A 27770-nucleotide genomic window follows, 5' to 3' on the forward strand; every position below is an offset into this window, starting at 1 on the left:
ATGTATTTGTGACGAACTTGCATGGCAATTCATTGAAGACTTCTAAATTGAAAACACCCCAAACACAATAAAAGAGCTTTATTTTCGTACATTTTCTCTCAAAATACTAGTGATTAGCTAATAACAGTGAACAAAACATCAAGATAAAGTACTTCTACACTGCCTGTGTACGAGTACGTCAGCTAATCGACCAAGAACGCAGAGAAATCACCCAGAAAGCACAACTTAACCTCACTTGCGGATATCATCTTTGAATAAGTGTTCCAGGTTCGGGATTCTTTAAGTAAATTTATTATCACATTAGAGATAGAACATAGAATCAATACCGGGGAGTGTGAACGGAGACAGGGTGGCGTGTAAGTGAAGAGAGGAAGCCAGAAGGGCGGGAAGAGGGCTCGTCCGGGATTCACCGCCTGCCTTTCGGGGTGCTGCGATAATTGGGGCGACTATGCTTCTCCCGACGAGCACAGAACTTTCCGAACCACCCCTCGAAGCAGTGGCACTTGTGATCAGGCATGCAGATGCCCCGCTTGCAGGGCTTCTTGCATGTCGAGCGCTGCCTCCTGCCCACTTCGCAGTGCTCACCCGAGATTCCCGGCGGACAGCGGCACTTGTTGGGCCCGATGCATTTCCCGTTGTTCTGGCAGGGAATTGTGCACTTGGCTAGAAGTTAGAGAGAGATTAGAATAGAAGTTGGTCGACGGCATGCATTGAGAAGTCTTACATATTTCACAGCGGAGCCCGAGATATCCTTTGGGGCACTCGCACTTGTCCTTCTGGATACACTTTCCGCCGTTGAGGCACTTCTCTGCACAGATACCTGAAAATATACGGCGATTCTTGGGTCAATTTCAGTGCCTAAAAATGGCGAGAGTGGTTCTAGTGTCGAGAAGGATGCTCCACAAGAGGCCAACCGCTTTGGTTGACGAGATCATTCGCGTGGATCACGCTGGTGAGCTGGGAGCTGATCGCATTTATGCAGGACAGATGGCAGTGTTGGGTAAGGAAATGCACGCGCAGAGCAGCGCGCAAATTGACTGTGATTTATTTTGCAGGGCATACTAAAGTGGGACCGACGATTCAGCACATGTGGGATCAGGAGAAGGAGCACAGACGCCGCTTCGAGATGCTGATAAACAAGCACCGCGTGCGTCCCACAGTCATGACGCCCTTCTGGAACGTGGCGGGCTTCGCTCTGGGCGCCGGAACTGCCCTGTTAGGCGAGAAAGCCGCCATGGCGTGCACTGTGGCTGTGGAGACAGTAATCGTGGATCACTACAATGATCAGCTGCGGCAGCTGATGGCGGATCCGAAGGTGGACCAAGAGCTGCTGGCCACAATCACGCAATTCCGCGATGAAGAGCAGGAGCACCACGACACAGGCATCGATCATGGTGCCGAGCAGGCGCCGTTCTACCGCGCCCTGACCGAGGTGATAAAAGTGGGCTGCAAGGCAGCAATCGCCATCTCCAAGAAGGTCTAGAGATGGTTGTGATATCGGCGAAATAGATGGCTTTAGAGAGAGAGAGAGTTGCTTGCTTTCACTAACCTCCCTCGCAGTGGCGTCCTTGATACCCTCGCGGACACGAGCAGACCGCCGGCGCCGTGCAGTTGCCACCGTTCTGGCACTGCGGATAGCACAGAGCCTGCGTGCAGTACTGTCCCATGTAGCCTTCCGGGCATTGGCATATCTTCTCGTGATTGCACCAGCCGTTATTTGCGCACTTCTTATCACATTCTGGGTCTGGACCTGTATTTTCGGTGGGATTTGTTAAGATGATACGCCTGGATTGTGTCAGTTGCCTTATCAGCTGGCTTAAGCTTTAAGTTAGTTGGCATTGGAAATGTGTGGCGATGATTTAATGATAATGAATATGTGGGAAAGAAAGCTCAATTCTGGAATCAAGACCAAAATTCTGGCAGAAATTAACAGGCGTGGCATTGAAGTGGGCGGAGTATTAAAAATTATGCAATATTTTCTCAATTATACATATGTTTGACTAAACTGGCAGTTTGCATACATATGCTGGATCTTGATTGCAGAAGAAAGCAAAAAAAATCAAAATGATAGACAGATGAAAGATACACCATAAATTTGGAAAAGATGCCTCACAATATGTTCTGTGTCTTATTATAAGGAAGCAATACACTACCTTGCGAAGCCGTTAGTGAAGCTCTGTCATACACACCTCTGTAGGCGCACTCCTTCTTGAGGGTGAGCCGAAGGGGGGTGCCAGGCAAGGGTCTACCCTTGCGTGTTTGTATCAGCAAGCCAATGCTGAACATTGCAATGCCTGACACATTGCCCGAGCATGGCAATAAAACACTGAATTCTGAAACAAGCGAGAGAAATCTTGTAATTGAATACTGCCGATGAGTTCTGCTCTCGGCGGCACGAATTTGGACATACCTTTAGGATTGCGTGGAACACGTCCCTTTGTCTTAATAGATATAATTGGTGGCTTAAGAATATTTTCATCTAATGATTGCAATCTATCGAAATGATAATCATATTTTTTGGCACCGGATTTCCATGTAAAATTCACATAACTTACTTCAGACGGTATAGTTGGAAGGTAGATATTGAAATTAGGATCCTTAATATGGGGTGATACCTTACCGTTATCAATTGCGAATATTTTCATTGAGAAACCTTCACGTTGCGATTGAGAAAAGGGATAGAATTATGGTGTGTATGTAATTTGAATGTGGGAGACGAAGAATACTCACCACTAAACATTTTCACTTGCATCTCATTGATCCACAGCGAGAGATCATTGTCCTTTTCGTAGTGCAAATGGTGTCGATGATCGAGTCCCATGTACAAATGATCGTGCCGTGACCAGACGTTCACAAATATAGGGCAAGTCAGTAGAATGTGAAGACAGATGTTTTGCCAGAGATCCGGCATTTTGCCAAGTCAACTGCAATGAGAATATTGACTGCGTTCAATGTGGTGTATAAACAAAAAATATCCCTAATCTCTTCCGCGCGAATGTCTCTCGCGCCTGGTAAATAAATCCACCTGACGATCAGTTTGCCAGTGAGACAGGTACTCTTGTTTCAAGACGTCTCAGCGAGGCACAAAAGAAAAAAAAGAGAGAAAAAGCACTAAAGTCTAAACGATAAAGAGTCCTCCTGTTGTGAGTGATTTTGTGCAGAGAGAGCATTAAATTTTACACCTCTTCTCTATCGTGTTTCTCACCAACGCCGTGCGCTTGTGGAGAATGGTAATCATGCTAATAAACGAGGTGGAGAACTTTAAATTTAAAGCCAAGGGGCAGAAGATGCGAAGGCACACAAAAAGCGAGTGAGAAGTGATTAGTTGCATTTGCGAAAATGGCAAGATGAGAGACTGAAAGTGTGAGAATGAGGATGAAAAGGGGATGTGAAAAAGGTGAAGAGCAAGAAAAGACGTGGTGTCGTTTTTTTTGGTATCTCATGTCGTGTGTTTTGTATAGCTTTCAATACTCCCAGAAGAGACAGATGATCCACAATCTCCTAAACTTGGCTTGAGGTAAAAAATTGAGGAAAATCTGTTTTTATTATATGAAGATATGATAAAATATGAAAACCAAGATTTGTTGATTTGACAAATGATTCTGTTCAGAGTGTTGTTTAGACACATTTTTCTTCATCCCATTTTACCTTATTCACATTATTTTACAGTTGAAAACATATTTAACATCTAATAGAGAGATATTAACATCGAGAGTTTATTCGAAAGTGTTTCCAAAAATAGATCTCAAACATCATTTGCTTCACCCCATTCCACAAATTCTATTTTCCAGTCAATCAATGTGTGTAAATAGCAGGAAATGGTTATGATTTTATGGCTCTCTGTGTGCATAAGTTGTTAAATAGAGTGAGAAAATTTTGTGTCTGTCGATGATCAATGTTGATGATTTGTGGGTTTGTGTTGAACACATCAGGGGGGCATAATCTCAAAGTCACTCCTCTTCTCCTAAGTCAATCTTGTTCTTCACACCAAAACACTGCATTGTATTGTATTGATATATGTTTTTTTTTACGGAGCTATAAGGGCACATCAATAACAGGTGTTCCCATTCTCACATAATTTTCTATATCGTTTTCTTCTCCATCATCGCGTTCTCTTTTTAATTTCACTCGTAAAGATCCTCAATATCTTCATAGGTTTCGATGATGCTTCACTGTCGTTCATTCTGTTATTCTTCCTCAATTCTTACTCCCCTCTTGGTCGCTTTTTTTCCCTTTGCTTTCTCACTCCCTCCTCGCGTCCGTCCAACTCCAACTGTGCGAGATGAGATGTCTTAATACTCTTGTTGAACATAATTAATGACAATAGACACTTTGCCACTCGTTTTAGAGGGAAATTTGTACATGTGTTTCAGGCGTGAAAAGGAAATGGTCTCATGATTTGTCTTGCGTTGTGTTTTCTGTGCTGCTGTGTTTCTTGTTAAACTCCACCATCACAAATGTCCATCATTTCTCACTCCTCAACAAGGGCCTTTTTTCTCACTGTCTGCATACCTTGTATTTATCTTCCCATCGTGAGTGACCGAAGACATGGACAAAAGAGATGATGTGAGATATTGGAGGAGGAGAAGAATGTTCACTGTTTGGCCAACAAAATATTATCATGGCGAAGAGTTTTGTGAGCAGTTGTGCAAAATAGGGACTCTCGTGCTCCTGCAAACAGATGATGATCATTTGGACAAATGGTGGCCTTCATGGAAGTTCCAATAGGAAGTTCACCTGGACAATTGTTTGCCTTACGAACCTCTTCAATTATGCATGATTTATGATTTACCAGAAGAAATATTGTCTCGGCGACTGGAGGCAATTTCACGATCAGCACACCTTTTAGCAGTGCTAAATCAGAGGTCAGAAATGGAAGCCTAAAAGGGCAGCGCGAAGAAAGATTGAAGGTAAAAGAATGAGTAAAATGTGCAGAAAAGAGGACAACAAAAACTGGACATCATCTTGCCTCATCACTTCATTCTATGGGAGGTGAAGTGAAGGAGTTTGTCTGGTTTCTGGTTGTGGGGAAGATTATATTGTGGCCACAAATGATTTTCAGGTATTTAACATATTCTAAAGGATCGCAATTTTGTGCATTGAATACTGGTATTTTTTTTTAATTTTTATTCTTTCCTAATGATTTATTAGTGAAAAACGCAATGGAATTATTTTACAGGTGAATGAAAATTTTCAGTTCTAGAAGTCTAGTCTTAGAAATATTGGAACACAATGTCATGGAAATTGGGAAAATTGGTATTATTTTTTAGAAAAATCATGTATCCTTCTACACGAAAAATGCTTTTAAAGAGAATTATTAAGAGGGCTAGTGATTATTAGTAATTAGCGCTGTTTATCAGAATTATTGCTTAAATCTTCTCAAATTTGAGTGAGGGAAAAGGAAAAGAAGATGTATAGTTCTGCAAGGACATTCTTTCTAGTTCATTTGAGGATAATTTTAAGATGATCGATAAGAGTAGCAGGATTGATTTGGATTGTGGCGAGAGTCATTACAAAGACGCGAAGAAAGATCACATCTCAGATCTCTCGTGTTGACGACATTCGGTCTGCGGTTCTGTGATGTTAACTCTCGAGACCAGAAGAAGAGAGTGGGTTTCTCCATCCAAATCTTCTATTTTCTCTCTCTTTTGGTCATGCCTTCGGTGCGATCGCGGGGTAAAGAATAAAAAACGTGGGAGCGCGAATCGTGAAATGTTTGGAGGTGAAATGGAAGGAAAAAAAACAGCGGATGGTTATAATACAATTGCACGCTCCCGCGCACAAATTGCGCTAAAAATACTGGAGAGGAAGAGCCAAAGTCTGAGGGCCTGGGCGTGGAGAGCAAAGAGGTGAAGAATTGAAAATTAGCAAAGTAGCTATTTATAATATTTCTGCTGGTAATCTTTTTATATATGTTTTATGTACACAAAGTGCGGTATTTATTCTTTCAGTCTCTCCATGTTCTCCTTCTCATTTCATGGGAGATTGGGTGATAAAAATCACCGACTTTTGTGCGAATTTTTTGCACCATGGCCAGAGAAGAACACAAGAAGAGAACTGAGCGAGATGGATAGATGGAAATTGGTCTCTTTTGGGATGGAATAACATTTGCGGTGTGGAGAGAACGGAAAAAATCTCACACTTACACAAGAAATTGGTGGATTTGGAGGAGAAAAAAGTCGTCAAATTTTTCTATGCGATTAATTAGCGAGGAAGAATTGTCCCTCGTCGATGAATTCCATATAAAAGAAGAGGAACTGTTGAGAATCTGCTCAGTCCACGGTGCTCATTTTCTCATCTTTCCACTTGGCTTCTGGTGTGTCTTTTCTGCACTCTTTCTCACTCCACAAATCATATATACATATGTATATATGTGAGATAATACCAAAGACACTCGATCTTTGTCACAGGAAACGCTTTAATTGCCGCCTTAATTGGGCCTCGCTGGGAACAGAGTCTGACCAGCACACCGAGACGCGGGCACAGAAATCGCCGGACGAAATTCCCAATAAGTGCACAGCTCGAGAAAATATGCACGAAGCCTCACGAGATGGATTTTTGTACGACACGGACACAGAAATGCCCTCCTCAATTGCGCGACTGGCGAAGAGACGCTTGGATATTGGCTGAAGGAAGATGTCTTGTGCGCTCAACAGCTCGACGGCGACTGGTTTGGCGAGAAAAGGCAGAAAGGCACAAGTCTTGGGAATTTGGATCGTTTTGTGTGCGCTACGACAAAGATCGTTTTCACTGCTTCTCCTTCGTTTCCATCTCGTATCATTTCTTTTGCTTCTTCCACTGCTTCTCGATATCCATTCTCTCTCGTGCGCTTCGCACTCGCCTCTCATCCTTTGGCACGCAATTTTTCCAGCCGTGCACTCTGTAATTATGCCATTTGTGCTCGAACACACTTTATCACTTGCAATTTCTGCGCGTGATTAGAAACTGGACTTCCACGCAATTTTCCTTAGCTGTGTTCAAACACGAGTCAATGTCGTGAAAATTAGAAACTAATAATATAACAGAGGATCGCAAATTATGATACCAATTTTTTGCCTCTGCCATCAAGAGATCAAGATAATTTCAAGGAACTTTTGCAAAATATGTATTTTTAAACATTTATATTCTAATACTATGTACATTTGTTTGATTTTATTGCAGATTTTCTCCCTATAATCACTATGGGTGATTTCAGAGCCCCAGAAAATCACATTGACGAGGAGCAGAAGATGCTTGTAAGGAATCTTTTTGAAGAAAGAAACACACAATCTAATCTGAAGGAAGAGCTTACGAGGAAGCAAAATTTCACAAAATCCATTCTCTGTCCTGGGCCATCAACTTCCAGAGGAGGTTTGTCAACCTTAAAAGACTTTACGGCCATTCTGGAGAGGCAATTTGAACGGAGTGAACTGCTTAAGGCCGGATTAACAGTAGCAGAACAGGATTTGTACTTTCAATTCCGGGAGAATTCACTTCTACCACCGGAATCTCAATCATTCAAAGACAAACTCTCCGTGATTAATGAAAAGATCGAACATTACTTCAGGTTATTTCATGTTAATCTAATCTTGTGAATTCATTTAACATTAAATTCAAATTCTCTTACAGAGATGATGATTATGGTGGAAAATTCAAGCGTCCAATTGATGATATTAATGAAATTGAAAAAGAAATGTTTGACGAACTCGATGATGTGCCGAGTCTCAAAAAGCGCCGGAAGATGATGATGAAAGAGGAGAAGAAACTTGAGAGAATTATCAGCACGCCTGTTGGTTCACAGGACAAGCCAAATATTGCTGCAAGATCTTCCAAATCAAAGTGGGATCAGCGATGACGGCGCTGCCTGACTTGATTCACCATCTCTACTGCTCGCTGGTGCGCCATAAAGTTCCCTGTACTGCAAAATGAAGCTCCTCGCCGGTCTCTTGAGAACCTGCAACGAAAGATATATGTGAGTACTTCAGCGATCTTTGTTGTCTGATGGATTTACCTGAGCCACATAATCAAGGACAGCCTTTTTGGACAGTTCAAACTCACTCCTGGGCCCCCAGGAATATTGGATAACGAAATCTGCATCTCCGCCCTCCTCGTAATCTTTCTCCCGGACGAGATACAGTTGTTTGACGAAGGTTTCTGTGAGGAGTTTATTTGCGTTTCTGAAGATTCCATCACTGCGTTCTTCCTGTGAGATGTTGAGAGTACCCAGGAACCTCCATAGAGTATTTTCTGCCACTTTTCCACCCTTCATGAAGATGTAAGTGAGCGTTAGGTAGAGAAGTGTAACTTCAGGCCATTTTCCGGGAGGCATAACCAAATGTGAGGTTATGTTTTTGGGCACGACAATGTAGCTCTTGGTGTTTTTGACCATTACATCCTGGATTGCATAGCCAAAAGTCTGAAAGCACAATCATAGATCAGAATTTGAGTAAATTAAGTGATTGCTTGAGAAATACTTGCCTTTGCGAGGTGATGTTCCACACGGACCATGACTTCCGGATATGTCTTGTTTGTCGCAAAGCCATCGTTCATAGCGCCCATTATTTCACCCCTCTTGATGGGCAGCCTCTTCTCGACCACATTGAGAATGAACTTGACCACTTTTATTGCTGATTCTTCACAAGACATCACTATTTTCTTTGCATGAAACACACAGCGGACGCAAAAGGCGGGAGCTCTCTTTGACAGTTTGGATAAATTTCACTTTCACTTAGATAAGTTTGAAAACCTCTAACTGGTATTTTTATAATTACTGCGCGCGGTCAAAGGCATTACTCAGGAGAAAGTGAAAGAAAGTAATCAGTATCTAATCACTATCCAAGTGGAGAGGATTCTTTAGCGCTGAAGAAGAGACCATGAATCGCTGGGAGAAAAAAGTGGCTGTTGTGACTGGCGCAAGTTCGGGAATTGGCGCAGAAATTGCCAAGGATCTGGCTAAGGCGGGAATGGTCGTTGTGGGATTGGCCAGAAGAGTGGAGAAAGTGGAAGAGCTCAGGAAGCAATTATCTCTTGATGACCAGAAGCTCTTCCATCCGGTGAAGTGTGATGTGACTAGAGAAGAGGAGATTATTGAGGTTTTCGCCTGGATTGAGCAGAATCTCGGTGGTGTTGATGTGTTGATTAACAACGCGGGTATCGGCAGAACAGACAAGAAGCTCGTGGATGCAGATTCTGATCTCATGCGCAGCACAGTTGACACTAATCTTCTAGGTGTGGTCTTCTGTACGCGTGAGGCTTTCCAGTCCATGAAACGTCGCTCTTCTCCCGGTCACATCATTAACATCAACAGTATCCTGGGTCACACGATTCCAATGGTGCCACAGGAATTTGGCGGCTTCAACTTCAACATCTATCCGGCGACCAAGTTCGGTGTGACTGCGCTCACGGAGATGTATAGGCAGGAATTCTTCCGGGAGAGATTCGGTGTGAAGATCACCAGCATCAGTCCTGGAGTGGTGCAAACGGAGATCGGGCCAGCTTTCACCGAGGAGGCGCTCAAGCACGTGCCGCATCTCAAGCCAGGCGATATTTCGGCTGCTGTTCTCTACACTTTGAGCACTCCAGCTCATGTGAATGTCCAGGAGCTTCTGATAAGACCGACTTGTTCATTCTGAACTTGACTTTTTTATCTTCCGTTGTTTGCGATTCTTTAACAATATCATTGCGTTTTTGGAGGGTGATGAGGAAAATATATGTTTTCTATACTTATTTGGTTACAATGTTGTTTGTTTCTATGTAGTTGGTTAATAAAAATGTAAGAAAAACAATAATTGAATATAACTTTTTAAATTAGAATATGTGAAATGATTTCTTATGTACACATTTTTCTTGTCTTCTGTAGCAAGTATTCTGCTACAAAAGCTATAAGTTTCAAGAGAAAAAGCTGAATTTACGTGGATAAAAGCAGAATATGTAAAATATTGAATTTTGTTGACAAGACAAAGCGTATGAATGACATCATTAATCCATGTACATTCGTTTGAAATAACATTGTGCTTCGATGATGGTTTAAACAGAGTTTATCTATCCCAATTGATGTTCACCTCGTCATTAAAGTGCGCACGTATTTAAGTTATAAGACAAATTTTCTAGGATTTCATGTGTTTGCTGGTTTTCTAGTACAGTCCATTAAGTTTTTCAAAACGCTTGCGTGTATTAAATTATTTTAGATGTTTCATCATCACTTCTTATTAGCAAGAGGAAATAGCACAATTTCTTTTCACGCATTTATTATGGAAATATTGAAAAACAATAACAAACGAGGGTGCATTATGAATTCTAGGAAGAAAAATGAAGTCTAGTTCAAATATTTTAGGGAATAAAATTCAAATTTTGAGATAGCAAAAAAAAATACATTTTGAAAACGACACTTTGGCAATTATGTTCACCTTCGAATCAAATCTCACTATGAATAAGTCGTAAAAAGCTCAACTCTCGCCAAGCTAAGCAGAGCCGATGCTTTATGAATGGCGTTCAATCTCTTAAAGATCTATTCGTCAAATTACGTATACGATGTAGAGGTGCAAAAAGTCAAGTTTTAAAAAGGCATACAAGGGCATCAGAATCATAAAATGGATGTTTAGAACGTTACACTCCCAAATATAAAAGGAAGGTGTCGTATATCAAATTCATCAAATTAGTTAAAATCGAGTGAGTGTAAACACAGTGAAGCAAATGAATCGCTGGGTGAAAAAGATTGCCGTTGTGACAGGAGCGAGTGCAGGAATCGGTGCTGCGATTGCCAAGGATCTGGCCAAAGCTGGGATGATCGTCGTGGGATTGGCGAGAAGAGTGGAAAAAGTCGAAGAGCTGAAGAATGATCTTCCTGAAGATGTGCGCCAAAATCTTCATTCCGCGAAGTGTGACGTGATGAAAGAAGAGGAAATCATAAAGACTTTTGCTTGGATTGTGGAGAAATTCGGAGGAGTGGATGTCCTGATCAACAATGCCGGATTTCTTGATCATTCTGTGCGACTTATTGATGAAGAAAATTCCTCTACTATTCTTAACACTATTCACACAAATATCCTCGGTTTGATTTTCTGCACTCGCGAGGCTTTCAAATCCATGAAGAAGCGATGCTTTGCTGGTCATGTGATCAATGTGAATAGTATTTCTGGTCATTCTGTTCCGCAGAAGATTGATCCATTCACACTGAATGCCTATCCGGCATCTAAATTCGCCATGACTGCGCTTACGGAAATGTATCGCCAGGAGTTTTCCAAGGAGAACTTTGGAGTGAGAGTAACCAGTGTTAGTCCAGGAATTGTGCGCACGGAAATGGCGCCTATTGATAGTCCGATAGGCGGGATGTTTCCTTTCTTGGAGGTTCAAGATGTGTGTGATGCTCTGCGATATGCTTTGGCGACGCCGCCGAGGGTGAATGTGCAGGAAATCATGTTGAAACCTTTGGGAGCCGATTATTGATACTTTTTAATGCAATTGTGACTATAACATGAAAAAATATGCCTAATAAAGTAATATGTGGGAACCTTTCCTTCACCTTTCTACAATCACAATCACAATTTCAATGCAAATTGATTACTATAGATTGCTGATAATTACACGATACACACATTCATTGGTAATTTCACTATGAGTCGTATAAAAGGGGGATCAATGAGTGAATAAGAGTGCAGTCTGTGTCTTCAATGCCTAGAAGAAAAATAGTTTGTTCAGGAAAACGTGCCTCACATATGGATCGCTGGGTGAATAGAGTGGCCGTTGTGACAGGCGCGAGTTCGGGAATTGGCGCGGAGATTTCCAAGGACTTGACCAAAGCGGGAATGGTTGTGGTCGGCTTGGCCAGGAGAGTGGACAGACTCGATGAGCTGCGAAGTGGCATGCCGGAGCAGCAGAGAATCAATTTCCACGGGATAAAGTGCGACGTGATGGATGAGGAGGAAGTGACGAAGACATTTTTGTTCATAGAGGAGAAATTTGGCGGGATTGATGTACTTGTGAACAACGCTGGTGTTTATGATCCCTCAATGAAACTCTTCCAGGAGGGAAATCATTCGAAAATCAGTGAGACGATAAACACAAACATCACAGGATTCATTTCCTGCACGCGTGAGGCTTTCAAGTCCATGAAAAAGCGTTCATTTCCCGGTCATATCATCAATATGAACAGCATCTCGGGTCACAACGTTCCCAACTTGCCCACGGATTATTACTTCAATGTTTACGCGGCCACGAAGCACGCCATCACGGCATTGACAGAGACAGAGAGGCAAGAGTTCGCCAAGGAGCGACTGGGTATCAAAGTGTCCAGCATCAGTCCAGGAATAGTTCAGACGGAACTATCGCCACACTTTAGCAAGGAGGCGCTGGGAAATTTTCCTCATCTCTTCCCTCAAGACGTCTCACGAGCTGTTCTCTACGTTCTCGGCACTCCGCCGCACGTTCAGATCCAGGAAATAACAATTAAACCCATCAGAGTGAATTCTTAATTGTTTAGCTTTAAAGATTGTTGAATAAAACGTGAGTTCTTTCTAAATTGTTTTAGAATTTCTCCGTCCGTACGAGCATCTTAATAATAATCATAGGTTTATTTGCCTCTTAATTCTGGCAGGAATGTGTTTCTGCGAAGGTCACGATCACTCGAAACAGACTTGTTTTCAATCTAAATATAATAGAGATGAAAAACAGTCTTCAGCGATGTGTTTGAACATTTTGGGAGCAAATCGTAAAAAATGTCCATTTGTGTTTGCTGATAACACGCGTTAACTTCATATAGTAGAGAAAAAGAAAAAACACCTGACGACACGAAATGGACCGCTGGAGCAAAAAAGTGGCTGTTGTGACGGGCGCGAGTTCAGGAATTGGAGCGGAAATTGCCAAGGATCTCGCGAGAGTCGGTGTGATTGTTGTTGGACTGGCAAGAAGAGTGGAGAAAGTGGAAGCCCTTAAAAGTGATCTTGGGGAGAATGTTCGGGAAAATCTTCATTGCCTCAAATGTGATATCAGAAGTGAAGAGGAAATTGTGTCTGTGTTTGGGAAGATTATTGAACTGTTTGGCGGTGTTGATATTCTTATCAACAATGCTGGTGTCGCAGATAATACATTCAAGTTGACCGATCGCGGAAAATCATCTACTATTAATGATATAATTCAAACGAATATTGTAGGCTTGATCAATTGCACAAGAGAAGCTGTGTCGTCAATGAAGGAGCGCAACTTTCCCGGTCAAATTGTTCACATCAACAGTATTCTGGGTCATCAGTGCGTCTTTCCACCTCCTGCTCTATCTTACATGCACTTCAATGTCTATCCGGCTACAAAGTTTGCTGTGACGGCACTGACGGAACTCTACCGCCAGGAGATGACCAGAGACAACCTGGGAATCAAGATCAGCAGCATTAGTCCAACTGTGGTGGCGACGAACTTATGTGAAGATCTGCAGCCTGAGAACATGACGAATATTCCTCATCTTCTGCCATCAGACGTGTCCCAAGCTGTTCTTTATATACTCTCAACTCCGCCTCATGTGAATGTCCAAGACGTGATACTAAAAGCTGTGGGATCGAGAAATTAATTGGCCCGGAAAACAATGATTTGTTTAATTAAATTCTACACGAACAGTAGAAATATATTCAACTCAAGATTCAACTCTTATAAATATTTCAATCGACGTTGGAAGAGTGTTTAATTTTTTTTATGAAATAGGTGAAGGAAATAAAATAGTTATTATAACTTTGTAGTGATTTTAGATCAAAAATATAATCATATTCATGACTCCAAGACACCACTGAAAAGGTTCTCACTTCAAGAAAAGCTTAATTGTGGAAATCAAGGCAATTTGTCCAACAAAAAGTTGCAACTTTCGACCATGACTTGAATAATTTCATATATGTATAATGTCGGATCTGTTATTTGCCATTTCTGTTATTGAGATACCTGAGAATAGAGTTGCATTTACGATAAATCATTTTATCCCAAAGATTCCGGAGATTACTATTCGCTAATATTAACACAATGTGATGGATTTGAAAGCCTGTTTGTTATGTTTTACTATATCCACATGTTAATGTGCATTTTTTCTATTTCGGTTTCTAAAAATAGAGATTTTTCGTTAAGCATGTTCAGGAGTCTGAAATTAAATGTGATGTTTTAGTTTCTTGATGATTTTCAAATTGACTGCACCATAATCCTCGCATCTTGTGAGAAATGGATCGCTGGGTGAAAAAGATTGCCGTTGTGACGGGAGCGAGTGCAGGAATCGGTGCTGCGATTGCTAAGGATCTGGCCAAAGCTGGGATGATCGTCGTGGGATTGGCGAGAAGAGTGGAAAAAGTCGAAGAGCTGAAGAATGATCTTCCTGAAGATGTGCGCCAAAATCTCCATTCCGCGAACTGCGACGTGATGAAAGAAGAGGAAATTATAAAGACTTTCGCTTGGATTGATGAGAAATTCGGAGGAGTGGATGTCCTGATCAACAATGCTGGCATCCTCATTCCTTCTGTACGTTTAATCGACGAAGGAAACTCTTCAGCAATCCTTGATACAGTGAATACCAATCTGATCGGATTGATTTTCTGCACTCGCGAGGCTTTCAAATCCATGAAGAAGCGCTCTTTTGCTGGTCACATCGTTCATATTAGCAGTTTGGCTGGACATATTGTACCTAATGTTCAAAAAGACCTTCCAGGTGCGAATTTTAATGTCTATTCTGCTACAAAACATGGTGTAAAAGCCATTACAGAAAACCTACGCCAAGAGTTATTGATTGAAAATTTGGGAATTAAAGTGAGTTGCATTAGTCCAGCACTGGTGAAAACGGACATATACAATGCTCAATCCCCTAACGCCGAAAATGCGGGAGCACTGGACCACATGCCACAGCTCGAGTCCGAAGATATTTCGGCTGCTGTACTTTATATTTTGGGAACTCCTCCGCATGTGCAGATTCATGACATCATAATTAAAGCAGTTGGATCGTTTGTTTGAAACTCATCGAAACGTTATAAATATTTACTTGGAATTTTAATCAAAATACTTTGAGTGAAGTGTTGAAATGCAAATGTGACTTAAATTATTGTTTATCACATAAATCAATATCTAAATTTAGCTAGAAATGGCTTGAATAAATGAATGCAAAAGCTCTTTGGTATTTCCAGTATTTCAGAGAGTGTTGGAGAGTTCAGTCGAAGCAAAGAAATGGATCGCTGGGTGAAAAAGATTGCCGTTGTGACGGGAGCGAGTGCAGGAATCGGTGCTGCGATTGCCAAGGATTTAGCCAAAACTGGGATGATAGTTGTAGGATTGGCGAGAAGAGTGGAAAAAGTCGAAAAGCTGAAGAATGATCTTCCTGAAGATATGCGCCAAAATCTCCATTCCGCGAACTGCGACGTGATGAAAGAAGAGGAAATTATAAAGACTTTCGCTTGGATTGATGAGAAATTCGGAGGAGTGGATGTCTTGATCAACAATGCCGGCATCCTCATTCCTTCTGTACGTTTAATCGACGAAGGAAACTCTGCAACTATTCTAAATACAGTGAATACCAATCTGATCGGATTGATTTTCTGCACTCGCGAGGCTTTCAAATCCATGAAGAAGCGCTCTTTTGCTGGTCACATTGTTCATATTAGCAGTTTGGTAGGACATATTGTGCCTAATATGCAAGCAACATTCGATGATTACAACTTCAATGTTTACTGTGCAACGAAACACGCTGTAAAAGCTTTGACTGAGGGTCATCGTCAGGAGTTGCTTAAAGAAAAATTGGGGATCAAAGTCTCCAGTGTGAGTCCTGCAGTCGTTCAAACAGACATAATGGATTGCTACAGTGAAGAGGCACTAAAAACCATTCCTCATTTGAAAGCAGAGGACATTTCTGCAGCTGTACTTTACGCATTGGGAACTCCTCCGCATGTACAGATTCAGGATATTGTTATTAAGCCAGTTGGTTCTTTTATTTAGTTGACTGTATAAAAAGCACACAAAAAGAAACATGCAAAATCTGAACTAATAAATATCCCAAATGCCGTCTCTAAGAGGAAGTTCGTAGTTTTCGTCAATGTCGAATTTTATCTCGAAAATAGGATCGTTTATAAAACTTCTTAGTATTTCCTCAGCATCATCGAATGTCATCTCCTTACTAACTCTTCCAGCTTCACGTTTTGGTATTTGAGGTCTTTTTGCTAGAACTAGAAAGGACATCAGTTAAAATCAGTTGGATTCTAAATTCAACATCTATCTTACTTTTCGGGGTATCCTTTCCAAAATATCGCATAGATTTTCCTGATTTGGTGGTGTTGGAAAGAACGCAAGTTGCAAAGTCAATCACTGTGTCTTTAACATTGGTCATCGTCTTCTGGAGGCAATCAGTTAAATTTCCAGTTTCCACTATACTGTCCACGAGCTTTGCTCCTGTGTCTGCCAAGTGTTCAGTTATCATGGATGTCTTGTTAGTCGTTGTGCCTATGAAACTAGTTAAACAGGCAGCTTGTGGGAAGGACTTGTGACTATTGTTCTTCACGCATGCGTCAAAGTGGTCTGTTACTCCTGTAAAGACTTTCCCAGTCACTCCAGCCAAAGCTGTTGTGTTCTGCACAACATGTCCCAATACGTGACTCAGTTTCGACACCGCACAGCCGACAGTATGATTGCCCAATCCTTGAACTGTTTTCACCACGTTCGGCAGTAAATCTGCTGCGCAATCCAATTTTCCTGCTACAAAATCACCTAGCTTTTTGGTTACATTGTTAGCCAATTGAATCACCCCTTTAGCCACTGATGTTATCGTCCCTCCAAGTGTCTTTGTGACGTTCATGAGGGCATTCTTCGTGGTGAATAAAATATTCTGGAAACCTGTGGTTATGTTGCCCAGCATCTTCCCTATTGAAGCTAGTGACTTGTCCATCAACTTGGTGCCATTATTTCCTATCTTAGACATGATGGCCAGCAGTGTGCTGTTATGCTTCTTTATCTTATCATTGAGAATGGCGGCCAATTTGGTTGTGGTGTTAGTGACCAAACGCTGGAACTTAGGTATTTTGGACAAGAGAGTCACTGCTGTGCCATTGACTGTCTTGTGCACCCCATCAACTATCTTCTCAACTGCATCTGTGGATATGTTGAATATCGCTCCAAAGACATCGTGTATCTTATCTACAAGTATCGTTGATGTTATATTAAGTTTGTCCACGAGCGATTCCGTAAAGGATATTGCAGGATCTGTTATGAGGTCTGCTATGTTGCTAACAACTTGCACGAGTGCATCGGTTTTGTTGACAAACTTATCCACAAGGATTATCTTTGTTCCATTCAATATTTCTTTAGTGATGTCGGCCAGATTGTCGAAAAGTCCGGCAAAGCTCTGAAGCAGAGCAGTTGTGCTGTGTCCAAAGTTGTGTTTTGTCGCATTTCCTGTCTTATTGGTGACTAGAAGGAGGACATTTATAAGAGAATCCACAACATTTCCCGCCGTTTTCACAAAGGCCGACATTAAAATCTTTGTGCTGTTGACCTTCGTGAGGGAAACTGTTGAATTCACGAGATGCGTCAAGATATCCGTGACTCCGGCGAGCAGAAGATTGGGTAAGTGATGGAGTTGACCTATCTTGGTGGCATTCAAAGCAGAAACCAATCCCTTAACAAGGTCTCCAACGCTCTCAACTATTATTGCTGTGTGATTTGTGGCTCCCTTGAGGAGAATCTCCAAGTGCTTGTGCCCAGCGTCTATCACAGTCTCGACGATACTTACCACACCGCCAAGGGTGATGTTAGTCGTTTGCATTGTCTTCTTGATATGGTTTGCCAAAGCCGTGGCTACAGCTTCAGTGAGATTCTTTGTGATGGTGACATGAGTGTTGACTCCATGCAGAACCTCGTTGGCTATGTTCTGAATTGCTGTAAAAAAAAGATATTATTTCAACAACTTTTCAATGCTCCCATGAAAACATTGGCAACTTACTCGATGCTGTTTTGTTGTGAACATCTTTGTGGACTTGTATTATTTGATTTATTGTGCTGCCTGCGGATTGTGTGGCTTGATTGACTTTCTGAGTTATCACATTTCCTATATTAGAGACTGCTTGCTGGATGCTAGTTGCGATTCCAGTGCCAACGCTAGTCAACAGATTAATCGCACCACCAATGGCATTAGTCAAGAATCCTCGGCTCTGTTCCAAATCACTTCTCGCATCCTTTGACGCACTTATTCCGTCCACAAGAATTCCCAATATCAGCACTATTACTATTATCTTCATCTTTAGAGATTTCCCCGGGAAAATTGATAAAACACTGAATTATCGTACTCAATATCTCAAGCTTTTATATCACTGTCTTGAAACTGTGTCTTAAGCGTTACCAAATGCATTTGTTCAAATACAATATTTCAATATTTCGGGAATTGTGGGTTAGTGTATTTCTCAAGTTGTTTCATGTTGCACTTCAACCTAAATTCTCAACATCATCTTGTGTTACAAAGTGTTACGGAAAATGCATAGATAAAAAAAATTGTTGCACAAAATAGCAGAAAAATGATTTTTTGTCATATTTTTTATGGTCAGGATGGATGAAATAAATTTTGAAAAGAGTTTAAGAATTGTATTCAAATAATACAAATAGTTTTATTTTGCTTTTTTACTCCAAGTCAACATAGAACAGTCTAGTTCTGAGTTACATAAAAAATTCCGCTTTTATCCAAGATTAATTCTTTATTGAGTTGCAGAATTAATCTATCGAATATACTGAATTATTTTGAATATCATTGAAACCAAATATTTCTTGAAAGGTGTAATAATAATTTGAGAATTTCTGGTATTTATCTCTTTGACCTATTGTTATTTTCAGTCAGCATTTATACATATTGATCCGGGTTTTAAATTCGAGCAATACTGATAACAGAATAGCACTTGCAGATGTGAAAACAATTTCATTTCAAGTGTCTTCAGAAACTTTATTAATTATTGTGACAAATGTACGTAATATATCAACATCAAGCATCACAAAATGTACACAAATGTTACTCCATTCAATCTCCATTCGCAGACAAGTTTATAGTCGGTTCTTTTCTTTAATTTGCGAATACTATGTATATTGGAAACAATTCAGACATCGGAATATATATTGAAAAATATTTTGTGTTGAGTTTATTGATTGATAAACATTTTATTCTGTAACTTCGGCAGAATCTAGTTTGATATTTTTCCGACAGTCTGACTGTTTGCAGAGACGTGACATCTTTGTGCATATTAGCTTTTTATTATTTTATCAGCGGTATAAATGGATACAGTTTGGATTGCTGAATAGAGCGCACAACTTGAGGTGGGTGGAATTTGCGTAATTATTTTAAGACATACGATGTTATGTCTACTTGGATAGCTCTTAAGCCTATCCAGCGATGGTTTGATTGAGTAGGTTGAGTCCGGCCTGGATGAGGAGGAGCTTGAATTGGATTTTCAAGAGGAAAGGCAGGGCGGCGAGCGCTGCAGCGTCACCGAGGAGTTCTGTGATATTTGATAGCAAAGCGGATGTGTTGGGATCCAGTCCGAGAGCTTCCAATCCACCGTTGAGAATGGCAGTGATGAGATCCGAAACGTTGGCTACATTGAGAGCGCCGATCAGGTTGTTGACGGCGGGCAGAGCAGCGCCGAAGAAGTTGGCCGAGAAGTCTTGAACGGTGCTCAAGAGATTGTTGAGGTTCGCTGGCATAACATCTCCGTTGCTCATGCCGCTCAGGATGTCCGAAAGGAGGCTGTCGATGTTACTGGCGACGGCGGTGCAGTTACCTGTTCCTGAGAAGAAATTGCTGACGTCGTTGATGACATTATTTGCTGAATCAGTCATCAACTGAGCGGCACTCTTGGTGGCATCGGCCATGGCGTCGGCAGTTGTATCGATAACATTCTGAGCTGCATCAACTGCGTCTGCGGCAGTCTCCGTGATGGCGCCAACAATGGGAATATCTTTGGTAGCGTCGGCAATTGCATCGGCTGTATTTGAGAAGACGTCCGTTGTGGTTGTCACAATAGTTTTGCTCGTGTCCGTAACAGTTTTCACGACATTGTTAAAAGTATTGGTGATTGGTTTGAAAATGTTGCCGAACAATCCGGGAAGAGCAAATCCTGCGGCCAACTGAAGGAAAAAAAATACTGTTACATCCTGACTTATTCATTTTCCTGGAAAAGTGTCTTACCTGAAAACACAGCAGCGCAGCAAACACAAACACCACAATCTTCATATTAACTGCTTTCACTTTGGCACAGCAGTAATCAAGAAAAAAAGTTTAGATCACTTTCAGTTCAGAACTGCGTGTGAAGTTCGATCTATGGGGCTTTTTATAGGATCATCAAAGCAAGAGGGGATGACACTTTTGCACCTGAATAAATTCCTAATACATGTACTGAATTTCGGGCATTTTTTCGCCAAATTGCTCTAACTTTTTTCCGTGTATCCGACAATATCTAGATTTTTGTCATGCAACAATATATTTCCAACAATTGTTTAATCATTCTTTTGTCAAAATACTTGCGTCTTAAGCTTGTTGATTGTCGTCACTGTAGGATTTTTTCTACCCACACGATTGAAATTGTTGGCAAGCATCACTTGCCAACAATTGTGGAGGATGGCAATAGTGGTAAATATGCCTGCGTGTGGATATCGGATGTAGACACAACATAGTAATGGCGTCAATTTGAAGCGTTTCGTTGTTTACTTATGGTTTTTTGAAAGCTTTGTCGGTCTCTTCACTTCAAATAGTTAATCTTCAGTTCAACTAGGAGAAATTTCCTTCAGTTAGAATTTTACAGTGCAAAACTGCTAGGAATTTTGAGCTTGAAAGTACTTCTGATTGATTTTATGCATACAGTGGAGACGCCAGGTACCAGGCGTTTGTTTGGGTACTGAAATGTTTCCTTAACAATTTTTTATAATAATGCTTATTGGTTTTATTCAATCCTTAGTTTAAAATGTCTCCTAAGATTCCTAGTAATCCAACGTTATTTGATTAAATACACTCTACCACCGAACAAACTCAAGAAAAGTCATAAAATCTGTCTTTGAACAATTAATTTAATCACTTTTTCCTAAAATGTTTGTTTTTATTCAATTACATAGAAATTTCCGTTATTTAATTGATTGAGCGTCTGCAGTTTGCATTCCTTCTCTTCCGTTTCACTGTCTGCTATAGGCAAAAATGCTATTCAGCAAGCTGTTTAAGTATCAGATTGGCTCTCGAGGTGAATAAATATTGGGCAATTGATCTTATATCAGCTACAATCCCATATAAGAGCACAGCATGAATGTGAGAAAGAGAATGACGATGATGAGGATAATTGCTGCCCATGCGGGAAGAGTGTCTGAAAGGGAGAATTAACGATTATTTGGTTATTTCCAGGGGAGGGGCAAAGTGGAACTCACGTCTGTACTGTAGACTGTGGATGCAAATGCGGTTGTCCACGGAGATGGAGAGAACAGCTGCTTCGGAGTCGCTGGAGATTGCTGGGCCGTCCGAACTGAGAACAGGAAGAAATTGGAGTCCGGTGACGAACATGGAATGTGCATTGGGCACGTGGAGCACTCGCTGAAGGCTGAAGGCGATATGAATCGACACCGATCCGCTGAACATCGTGCCGATGGCCACGAAACGTCCATCGTCGCGCACTGACAGGGCAGAGAGGCTTTCGTCCAGACCGACCATGCGCTGTAGACTGCCAGTTTCGGGATCCCATTGCTGCAGGAAGCCTCTTTGGCGGCCAGACTTGCCCAGCGGATTGGCCAGAGTGAAGAGGCGGCACTTGTCCTTCTTGTCCTCGATCACGCCGAAGCGGCAGCGCTTGAAGAGATACTTAACGCCCTCAGGAGGCTGCCAGGCGAGAGTGCCGGCCTCCTTGCCAGTCGCCACGTCCCACACCACGCCTAGGCCGTCCTTGGCGATCGACACAACGAGCTTCCCGTCCGGACTGAAGTCGAGATCGTCGAGCTCTTTCGAGTGGGCCGCAATGTCGCGTGATTTGGTCATGCGGGGAAAATTCCACAACCTCAGGCGACCGTCTGTTCCTCCAGTGGCCATCAATTTGCAATCCCAACTCAGTCTCACCACGCGTTGGATGGGTTCCCGGTCGAGAAAGTCCGTCTGCACTGAATCACCAGGCTTGATGTCGAATGACAGACGTCGGATGGACATAGAATCCTGTGGAATTTCCTCAACGCCAGAATTTTGCGCCTGACGCGTGGAAGTGCGTCGCTGACGCACTGTGGTCTTCTCATCGGACTCACTTGGCTTGCTAGTGACTGAGGACTCATCGATGATCTTCGTGTTGACGTGGTAGAGTTGGCAGTGACTCTCCTGGCCGGCCACGAGGAAGGATCTCCTGCCATCGCTGCGTACAGCACAATTCATGACGACGCTGGGTCCAGTCTCGTGGCGAACAATCTCCTCGGCCACAAACCTGTCGCCGTTGTGGTAGATCTCGTAGATTTCCTGCAAAACAGAGAGATTGAAATTAACGTTCTGGGGTGCTTGAGGCATTCCTGGAGACATACAAATCCGTTGGCAACGCCAGTCTTTGCTGATCCTCCACCGCCAGCCACCAAAACATGACGACTGCTCAGCATCTCGACAGAGTACAATGGAAAATTCACGCGAGCTAAGAGGCCCTCATTGGGGCGACGCAGTGGTGGCATTTTGGGGGCCACAGGACAGAAAGGACACTAGAAATTTAGGATTTTCCACGACTTCACGCAATTTGCTCCACGTTTTCTCTTTCTGTCACGCACACACACATCAACAACACTGGAAGTCAGACGGACAGATGGAACGCTTCCAGTCGTGTGAGTCGCATATTCTATGGCGGAGGGTCAGCAGGATAAAGGAGTGATTCGTTATTCATCAATTTAAACGAAGTTTTTATTAATTGCGATGATTATGTGACTGAGAAACTAGTAATTCCCTATTGTAATGCATTATGCGTTTAGCAGAGATTTTACATCTTGGATTTCTGGAAAACTGCGCCGGTTAAATTATGATCTGCTCACATCTCCTTCAGCTGATTGTCAAGTGTCATCCGACTACAAGAATCTTATCAGCAATTGCTTTGTTTTCCTCAACTTCTCTGCAAAACAACACTCATATGTGAGTTAAATGTGTGTCTCTGCCTAGTCTTGGGGCGCTTTTGTACCGAGTGTATCAGGAGTTCAAGCCTACACTGTTCAGGAAGCGCACCTGGAAAGTTGGGAAGAAATGTCTCAACAGCAAGTCAAGTACGAACTGCTCGAGGGTCAGCGAGAAAATAGGTGAGCTTCCCTGTCCAGCTTCTACATTGGGGCGCTTCTAAGGACATTGTGGTGTTCTCTTTGCAGGCTCAAGTACTCCTCTTATTTGCAAGTGGCGCTGCTGATCCTCCTGTGTGCAATCTCCAGCGTGACCGTGTACACGACGTGGACGATCATCTACCGGAACAGTTTCAATTACCCCCCAAAATTATTTGGTATGCAGAGAACATGATTCACTTCTGCCACATCCGCTCTTGCATTCGATTCTTAGTTATCTCCATTATCAACCAGACACATTAAATTTCAATCCAATCTACTTATGAAGTGTGAAATTTTGCGAAAATATTTGTCTTTATCACAAATTCATATTCAATGAAAACGGAATGAAGTAAAAGCGAGGTCAATTGCGCTTTTTAGTAAATTGTAAATTCGCAATTTGCGTCAAGGCTTTGTTTTCTAACAAACAACGCGTCATTCATTAGAAGCGTGTTTGGGATATTTAACCAGGCTTTATTTACGCTAATCCACGCAGAAATTTATAGTTTAATTTGGGCCTATGAGAAAATGAGAGAAATTGTAAATGAATATCGAATGCTGAGTTTGTAGTTTCCACAGTCAGCATGTTTAATTTCGACTTATCTTTGTTTTATATTCATGTGCAAAAATGCTGTTTCAGACTGCAAATTAGTATGTTTAAATATATATTAAGCGTCTGATTTAAAAGAACAGATTGGAAAAGAAGTTGAAAATGATTGTAGCAGGAAAACATTTCTGTCGCATAACGTTGTTTCGTTAATTTTGATACAGATTTGATATGCACTTTTTGATGAAAGTTGAGAAAATTATTGCTGTGAGGAATGAGCGTTATGTTTTTCTCTTTTTTTTAGATGTTCCAGCGCTCTTAATTCATCGAACAAACATTTATTCTCAGTATCTGAGCGATTTCTCGGTCCACGAGACCCAGGCAGTGACGAATTCCACCGCGAATGGAGTGGAAAGTGCCTTGCAGAGGACACAGGGATCCCCAGTGTCAATGAAGGAGCTCGATAACGAGCGTATCCTGCCATCGCGCTATGGGAACTTCATTCCCACGGAGCGCGGAGGGAAGAAGCGGCTGGTGTGCTACTATTCAGTGCCGTACGATGTCGAGAGGCGGCATGAGCTTCAACCGCAGGACATTGATCCGCACTTATGCACACACATCAACGTGGGCTACGTTGCTGTGGTGAATCACACGCTGCTGCTGGACGATGTGCTGAAGAAAGTGTTTGTGCAGCTGACGGCGTTGAAGAAGATCAACCAGGAGCTGAAGATTCTCGTGTGGACGGGCGGAATGGAGGACAGTGGATTTCCTGAGATGGTGAAAGATCATGCGAGGCGGAAGCTCTTCATTCAGAGCGTGAAGAGTGTTTTGGAAACGTTCCGATTGGACGGAATCGACCTGGATTGGGAGTTTCCAGGTGGATTTGATCGACAACGACAGCACTTTTCGCAACTCCTGCACGAGATTCGGCGAGAGTATCAGCGAGAGCACAGAACATATTTGCTAACTGTGGCTGTGGCGGCACCGCGGCCCATCATCGATGTGGCGTATGATGTTGGTGAGATCAACAGCTATGCAGATTTCATCAACGTGATGACATACGATTACCACTTCTATGGCGCGATATCGCCTATGACGGGCATCAATGCGCCTCTCTTCGCGAGGGATAACGAGAAGGGACTTCTGGCGATGCTCAACATCAACTACACTGTGAACTATTGGCTGGAGCGCGGCATGGACAAGGACAAGATTGTCGTGGGTCTGCCGACTTACGGGCACTCCTTCCATCTGGCCAATCCTCTCAACCACCGTATCGGCAGTCCGGCGACGGCCTTTGGCTCCACTGGAGTCCAAGGCTTTGTGTCATACTCAGAAGTGTGCTGGTTTCAACAAAACAACATCTTCGTCACCACGCAGTACGATAATGCGACGTGCTCGCCTTTCACCACAGCAGGAACCGAGTGGATTTCCTACGACGATGTCGTGAGTCTGGAGTGCAAAGCGAAGTGGGTGAAGGATAATGACTTCGGAGGAGTTATGATTTACTCTCTCAACGCGGACGATTATGGGCTCCACTGTCGACGAGGCGACATCCTAGCAAATCAAGAGACATTCCCATTGTCACGTAAAATCCACACGGTTCTCTTTAACAACTTTTCCGCGACGAACAATTGAGGAGTGATCTTTTAGATAAGAGTCTCCTTCAGCAGTGATGATCACAATGTTGTGTAGCTCTGGAAGAACGTGAATTTGTAATTTTTTGCCATAGAACTGAAATGTTCACATTTCCAGAGCAAAGTTTCTAAAGCGATACACGTCAATTGGGCGGTCCAAGATATTAATCACCAGTTAAAGTTGGGGCAATTTATTATGTTTGAAAGCTTTAAAGGTATATATTTATATATAGTTTATTTTCTCCCTTTGATCCCCACTTGACGTATTTCAGTACAATTAATCATCTATCAGTATCGAGACTTACGTGAACAGTTGGTGGAAATTTAATGGGCTGCAAGAAGTCTAAATGTCCTCTGACGGAATGAAAGAATTTAAGATTACTTTTTGGAAACATTTTTAGACATAAATAAGGATTTTATTTAACTGAATACTGTCAACAAGTTCTTCGCTTTTGCTGGTTAATGCATACATTTTATACTTTGAGAAAATTGTCCTTTAATCCTAAAATCAATCTTTATAAGACTTATTTCCTCTGAATTGTTCTGTTAATTTTGAGAATTTACGTCTTGGCGGCAGAATTGAAGCCATATTACTGAGTTTTTTTTTAACGTAATTCACTTCGTGCGGATAAGCAGCCCAATTAATTTCCAATCACTGTATTGCTCGACCGGGTGATTTATCATCACTGCTGCAGGATCATCTCAACTGACAGCAATATTTTCCATGCGGAGTTTCGCTCCGACCATTCCATATTTATATTTATTTATTGTGCTATATAGGCGATGTCTTGCCTCCCCACCCAAAAATTATTGTTATTGAAGAGAAGTGGATTTGTTGGGAAGCCGCAAAACTCCTTCTTTGTTTGAGAAGAGCGATGAGAGTGTTCTTGTCTAAATTCACTTAATTTAGTGAGTTTTTCGATTATGCTTTCTTTGAAAACGAGAGAGAGAGAGAGAGAGAGAGAGATGAAAAGTATTTAAGGGAGGAGAAAGTGAAAGATTTACGGTGATTCTGAAGAGTTTTCACCTCATAAGCAGATTTAGTACAAGGAGAAAGGAAGAGGGCAAAAGGGTGCAGGAAAAGCCACTCGTGAAGGATGAAAAATTGAAAATTGGTTTGAAGGCAAATTCAATTGTTGGGCAAAATGTCTTCCACATGAATCTCGATGGAATATTCTTTGATGGAATTTCACTCTGGTTTTCTAAACTTTTTCCTCTACCTCAAAATCATTTATCAATTGAATTAAAATGAGGGTTTTTCGAGTCAGACTTTTATCTTGTGAAAATGAAAATTCCATTGTTCTACTTTAAGAGCCGGAAATTCAGGGAGAGATTGGAGATAAATTATATCCTTATACTTGTGGAAGTCTCTTTTTTTTCTCACTGGAGTGCCTCGCTTCGCTACACAAGAAGAACGCGGGTGAATATAGAGGGCATATTAATGATTCTCAACGCATAGAATTCTAATTTCCCTTCTCATTACAAGCACAATCGCTTGTCCGGTTTTTTTTCTTGGCTCATTTTGAAAGTTTTTCCCCGAAACGCCCAAAGGAAGCTCCTCTGCTTTTTCAATAGGGACATAAATCTATTATGTAGAGTACTTCCTGGGGACAATGTCGATCCTCAGTGTGGACAAGGAGTGAAATGATGGTCGACAAAACCAATTTATCAAATGTGTGATAATTTTTCAATTTTTATGGCAGCTCAAGCGGCATTTCCACTGATGCTTGCCTGTATGTCTTTAGTTCATATTCCACAATTACTTTCCGGACTGTATTTTCCGCTGGAAATAGAATTAAAAAGGGCGAGCGTGGGGAATAGGATGAGCCACAGGTGCCAAATTGTCATTAAATAAAAAGCAGAAGTGTGAGTGAACAGTGTGGAGCAATTTATGGTCTGACGAGGGAGTGAAATATGCTTCTAACGTGGCCCATTGGTGAAAAAAAATGAAAGTTGGAAGGCTCAAAAGTATGATGTGAAAGAACGAAGAGAGGAAATGTGAAATTTAATTCTGTTTTGCTCTAACAGCAGACGAAGGAAATTGATTTTTCTCTCTTTCTCTATCCCATGATTTCCTGTATTATTCCCGAAAGTATGAAAAATGATATATTTCACCTCACTTTGACATGATGTATTGCGATATTGTTACCATTATTGTTTTACTTTAATTTTTGTTGTTCCTGTATTATGTGTATACAATTGTAGTCGATGTGGAGAAGCAATATAATATATAATAATAAAGGACAGAATGTCACCAAAGAACAAACATTGGAATTTCTAATGCTTTGAAAATTGAGATTGTTTCATTGTTCATTGAATTGAAGAAATAATTC

At 41.7% G+C, this 27770-nt stretch overlaps 12 protein-coding genes across 15 annotated transcripts; 8 read left to right on the forward strand and 4 right to left on the reverse strand.

Moving 5' to 3' along the window:
• The first annotated feature begins 18 nt into the window (after positions 1-18).
• Positions 19-1524, forward strand: LOC132256867 (5-demethoxyubiquinone hydroxylase, mitochondrial). Of its 2 annotated transcripts, XM_059753446.1 has the most exons (3): positions 19-267; positions 856-1000; positions 1056-1524. In XM_059753446.1, exons 2-3 carry the CDS (start codon positions 865-867, stop codon positions 1481-1483), a joined length of 564 nt encoding a protein of 187 aa, XP_059609429.1. In that variant the 5' UTR covers positions 19-267; positions 856-864; the 3' UTR covers positions 1484-1524. The 2 variants fall into 2 exon arrangements, with proteins under 2 accessions (XP_059609429.1, XP_059609430.1); XM_059753447.1 differs by lacking the exon at positions 19-267 and having other exon boundaries at positions 808-1000.
• LOC132256864 (protein shifted) lies at positions 274-6627 on the reverse strand. Of its 3 annotated transcripts, none has more exons than XM_059753442.1 (7): positions 6147-6627; positions 2731-2924; positions 2411-2653; positions 2190-2333; positions 1550-1750; positions 725-820; positions 274-663 (listed from the first exon to the last, which is right to left on the reverse strand). In XM_059753442.1, exons 2-7 carry the CDS (start codon positions 2909-2911, stop codon positions 407-409), a joined length of 1122 nt encoding a protein of 373 aa, XP_059609425.1. In that variant the 5' UTR covers positions 2912-2924; positions 6147-6627; the 3' UTR covers positions 274-406. The 3 variants fall into 3 exon arrangements, with proteins under 3 accessions (XP_059609425.1, XP_059609422.1, XP_059609424.1); XM_059753439.1 differs by having other exon boundaries at positions 2154-2333; XM_059753441.1 differs by lacking the exon at positions 6147-6627 and having other exon boundaries at positions 2154-2333; positions 2731-3509.
• Positions 6628-7537: 910 nt separating this feature from the next.
• LOC132256866 (melanoma-associated antigen B3) lies at positions 7538-8637 on the reverse strand. Its single transcript, XM_059753444.1, has 3 exons — positions 8458-8637; positions 7991-8395; positions 7538-7933 (listed from the first exon to the last, which is right to left on the reverse strand). Exons 1-3 carry the CDS (start codon positions 8623-8625, stop codon positions 7814-7816), a joined length of 693 nt encoding a protein of 230 aa, XP_059609427.1. The 5' UTR covers positions 8626-8637; the 3' UTR covers positions 7538-7813.
• A 215-nt stretch (positions 8638-8852) lies between these two features.
• Positions 8853-9732, forward strand: LOC132256865 (farnesol dehydrogenase-like). Its single transcript, XM_059753443.1, has one exon. The coding sequence runs from the start codon at positions 8853-8855 to the stop codon at positions 9609-9611; it is 759 nt and encodes a 252-aa protein (XP_059609426.1). The 3' UTR covers positions 9612-9732.
• Positions 9733-10671: 939 nt separating this feature from the next.
• Positions 10672-11583, forward strand: LOC132256927 (farnesol dehydrogenase-like). The gene has a single exon (XM_059753535.1). The coding sequence runs from the start codon at positions 10672-10674 to the stop codon at positions 11422-11424; it is 753 nt and encodes a 250-aa protein (XP_059609518.1). The 3' UTR covers positions 11425-11583.
• Positions 11584-11609: 26 nt separating this feature from the next.
• LOC132256831 (farnesol dehydrogenase-like) lies at positions 11610-12496 on the forward strand. Its single transcript, XM_059753394.1, has one exon. It carries the CDS (start codon positions 11649-11651, stop codon positions 12447-12449), a length of 801 nt encoding a protein of 266 aa, XP_059609377.1. The 5' UTR covers positions 11610-11648; the 3' UTR covers positions 12450-12496.
• Positions 12497-12548: 52 nt separating this feature from the next.
• On the forward strand, positions 12549-13663 carry LOC132256832 (farnesol dehydrogenase-like). The gene has a single exon (XM_059753396.1). The coding sequence runs from the start codon at positions 12770-12772 to the stop codon at positions 13532-13534; it is 765 nt and encodes a 254-aa protein (XP_059609379.1). The 5' UTR covers positions 12549-12769; the 3' UTR covers positions 13535-13663.
• Positions 13664-14072: 409 nt separating this feature from the next.
• Positions 14073-14951, forward strand: LOC132256849 (farnesol dehydrogenase-like). Its single transcript, XM_059753420.1, has one exon. It carries the CDS (start codon positions 14167-14169, stop codon positions 14944-14946), a length of 780 nt encoding a protein of 259 aa, XP_059609403.1. The 5' UTR covers positions 14073-14166; the 3' UTR covers positions 14947-14951.
• A 124-nt stretch (positions 14952-15075) lies between these two features.
• LOC132256848 (farnesol dehydrogenase-like) lies at positions 15076-16001 on the forward strand. Its single transcript, XM_059753419.1, has one exon. The coding sequence runs from the start codon at positions 15091-15093 to the stop codon at positions 15919-15921; it is 831 nt and encodes a 276-aa protein (XP_059609402.1). The 5' UTR covers positions 15076-15090; the 3' UTR covers positions 15922-16001.
• A 433-nt stretch (positions 16002-16434) lies between these two features.
• Positions 16435-18212, reverse strand: LOC132256928 (perilipin-4-like). Its single transcript, XM_059753537.1, has 3 exons — positions 17918-18212; positions 16505-17853; positions 16435-16446 (listed from the first exon to the last, which is right to left on the reverse strand). The coding sequence occupies exons 1-3, from the start codon at positions 18210-18212 to the stop codon at positions 16435-16437; spliced, it is 1656 nt and encodes a 551-aa protein (XP_059609520.1).
• Positions 18213-20998: 2786 nt separating this feature from the next.
• Positions 20999-22802, reverse strand: LOC132256917 (prolactin regulatory element-binding protein). The gene is made up of 3 exons (XM_059753522.1): positions 22492-22802; positions 21367-22429; positions 20999-21305 (listed from the first exon to the last, which is right to left on the reverse strand). Exons 1-3 carry the CDS (start codon positions 22630-22632, stop codon positions 21220-21222), a joined length of 1290 nt encoding a protein of 429 aa, XP_059609505.1. The 5' UTR covers positions 22633-22802; the 3' UTR covers positions 20999-21219.
• Positions 22803-22987: 185 nt separating this feature from the next.
• On the forward strand, positions 22988-27770 carry LOC132256916 (chitinase-3-like protein 2). Its single transcript, XM_059753521.1, has 3 exons — positions 22988-23241; positions 23308-23435; positions 24108-27770. The coding sequence occupies exons 1-3, from the start codon at positions 23189-23191 to the stop codon at positions 25436-25438; spliced, it is 1512 nt and encodes a 503-aa protein (XP_059609504.1). The 5' UTR covers positions 22988-23188; the 3' UTR covers positions 25439-27770.

The sequence above is a fragment of the Phlebotomus argentipes genome, unplaced genomic scaffold (genome assembly GCF_947086385.1).
Source record: "Phlebotomus argentipes unplaced genomic scaffold, Phlebotomus argentipes genome assembly contig_33, whole genome shotgun sequence".
NCBI lineage: Eukaryota > Metazoa > Arthropoda > Insecta > Diptera > Psychodidae > Phlebotomus > Phlebotomus argentipes.

Bases quoted from the DNA above. Each gene is read 5' to 3' on its own strand.
- LOC132256867 (XM_059753446.1), top strand. From the start codon at position 865: ATGGCGAGAGTGGTTCTAGTGTCGAGAAGGATGCTCCACAAGAGGCCA. The intron at 1,001-1,055 runs GTAAGGAAATGC...TTTATTTTGCAG, and splicing joins AGGACAGATGGCAGTGTTGG to GGCATACTAAAGTGGGACCG.
- LOC132256864 (XM_059753439.1), bottom strand. From the start codon at position 2,911: ATGCCGGATCTCTGGCAAAACATCTGTCTTCACATTCTACTGACTTGC. The intron at 2,654-2,730 runs GTGAGTATTCTT...CGCAACGTGAAG, and splicing joins GCAAGTGAAAATGTTTAGTG to GTTTCTCAATGAAAATATTC. The intron at 664-724 runs GTAAGACTTCTC...TCTAACTTCTAG, and splicing joins CGGGCTCCGCTGTGAAATAT to CCAAGTGCACAATTCCCTGC.
- LOC132256866 (XM_059753444.1), bottom strand. From the start codon at position 8,625: ATGTCTTGTGAAGAATCAGCAATAAAAGTGGTCAAGTTCATTCTCAAT. The intron at 8,396-8,457 runs GCAAGTATTTCT...TTGTGCTTTCAG, and splicing joins TGGAACATCACCTCGCAAAG to ACTTTTGGCTATGCAATCCA. The intron at 7,934-7,990 runs GTAAATCCATCA...CTTTCGTTGCAG, and splicing joins TCCTTGATTATGTGGCTCAG to GTTCTCAAGAGACCGGCGAG.
- LOC132256865 (XM_059753443.1), top strand. From the start codon at position 8,853: ATGAATCGCTGGGAGAAAAAAGTGGCTGTTGTGACTGGCGCAAGTTCG.
- LOC132256927 (XM_059753535.1), top strand. From the start codon at position 10,672: ATGAATCGCTGGGTGAAAAAGATTGCCGTTGTGACAGGAGCGAGTGCA.
- LOC132256831 (XM_059753394.1), top strand. From the start codon at position 11,649: ATGCCTAGAAGAAAAATAGTTTGTTCAGGAAAACGTGCCTCACATATG.
- LOC132256832 (XM_059753396.1), top strand. From the start codon at position 12,770: ATGGACCGCTGGAGCAAAAAAGTGGCTGTTGTGACGGGCGCGAGTTCA.
- LOC132256849 (XM_059753420.1), top strand. From the start codon at position 14,167: ATGGATCGCTGGGTGAAAAAGATTGCCGTTGTGACGGGAGCGAGTGCA.
- LOC132256848 (XM_059753419.1), top strand. From the start codon at position 15,091: ATGCAAAAGCTCTTTGGTATTTCCAGTATTTCAGAGAGTGTTGGAGAG.
- LOC132256928 (XM_059753537.1), bottom strand. From the start codon at position 18,212: ATGAAGATAATAGTAATAGTGCTGATATTGGGAATTCTTGTGGACGGA. The intron at 17,854-17,917 runs GTAAGTTGCCAA...TTTTTTTTACAG, and splicing joins TCACAACAAAACAGCATCGA to CAATTCAGAACATAGCCAAC.
- LOC132256917 (XM_059753522.1), bottom strand. From the start codon at position 22,632: ATGCCACCACTGCGTCGCCCCAATGAGGGCCTCTTAGCTCGCGTGAAT. The intron at 22,430-22,491 runs GTATGTCTCCAG...TCTGTTTTGCAG, and splicing joins CTGGCGTTGCCAACGGATTT to GAAATCTACGAGATCTACCA. The intron at 21,306-21,366 runs GTGAGTTCCACT...TCTCCCTTTCAG, and splicing joins CCACAGTCTACAGTACAGAC to ACACTCTTCCCGCATGGGCA.
- LOC132256916 (XM_059753521.1), top strand. From the start codon at position 23,189: ATGTCTCAACAGCAAGTCAAGTACGAACTGCTCGAGGGTCAGCGAGAA. The intron at 23,242-23,307 runs GTGAGCTTCCCT...TTCTCTTTGCAG, and splicing joins GAGGGTCAGCGAGAAAATAG to GCTCAAGTACTCCTCTTATT. The intron at 23,436-24,107 runs GTATGCAGAGAA...TCTTTTTTTTAG, and splicing joins TTACCCCCCAAAATTATTTG to ATGTTCCAGCGCTCTTAATT.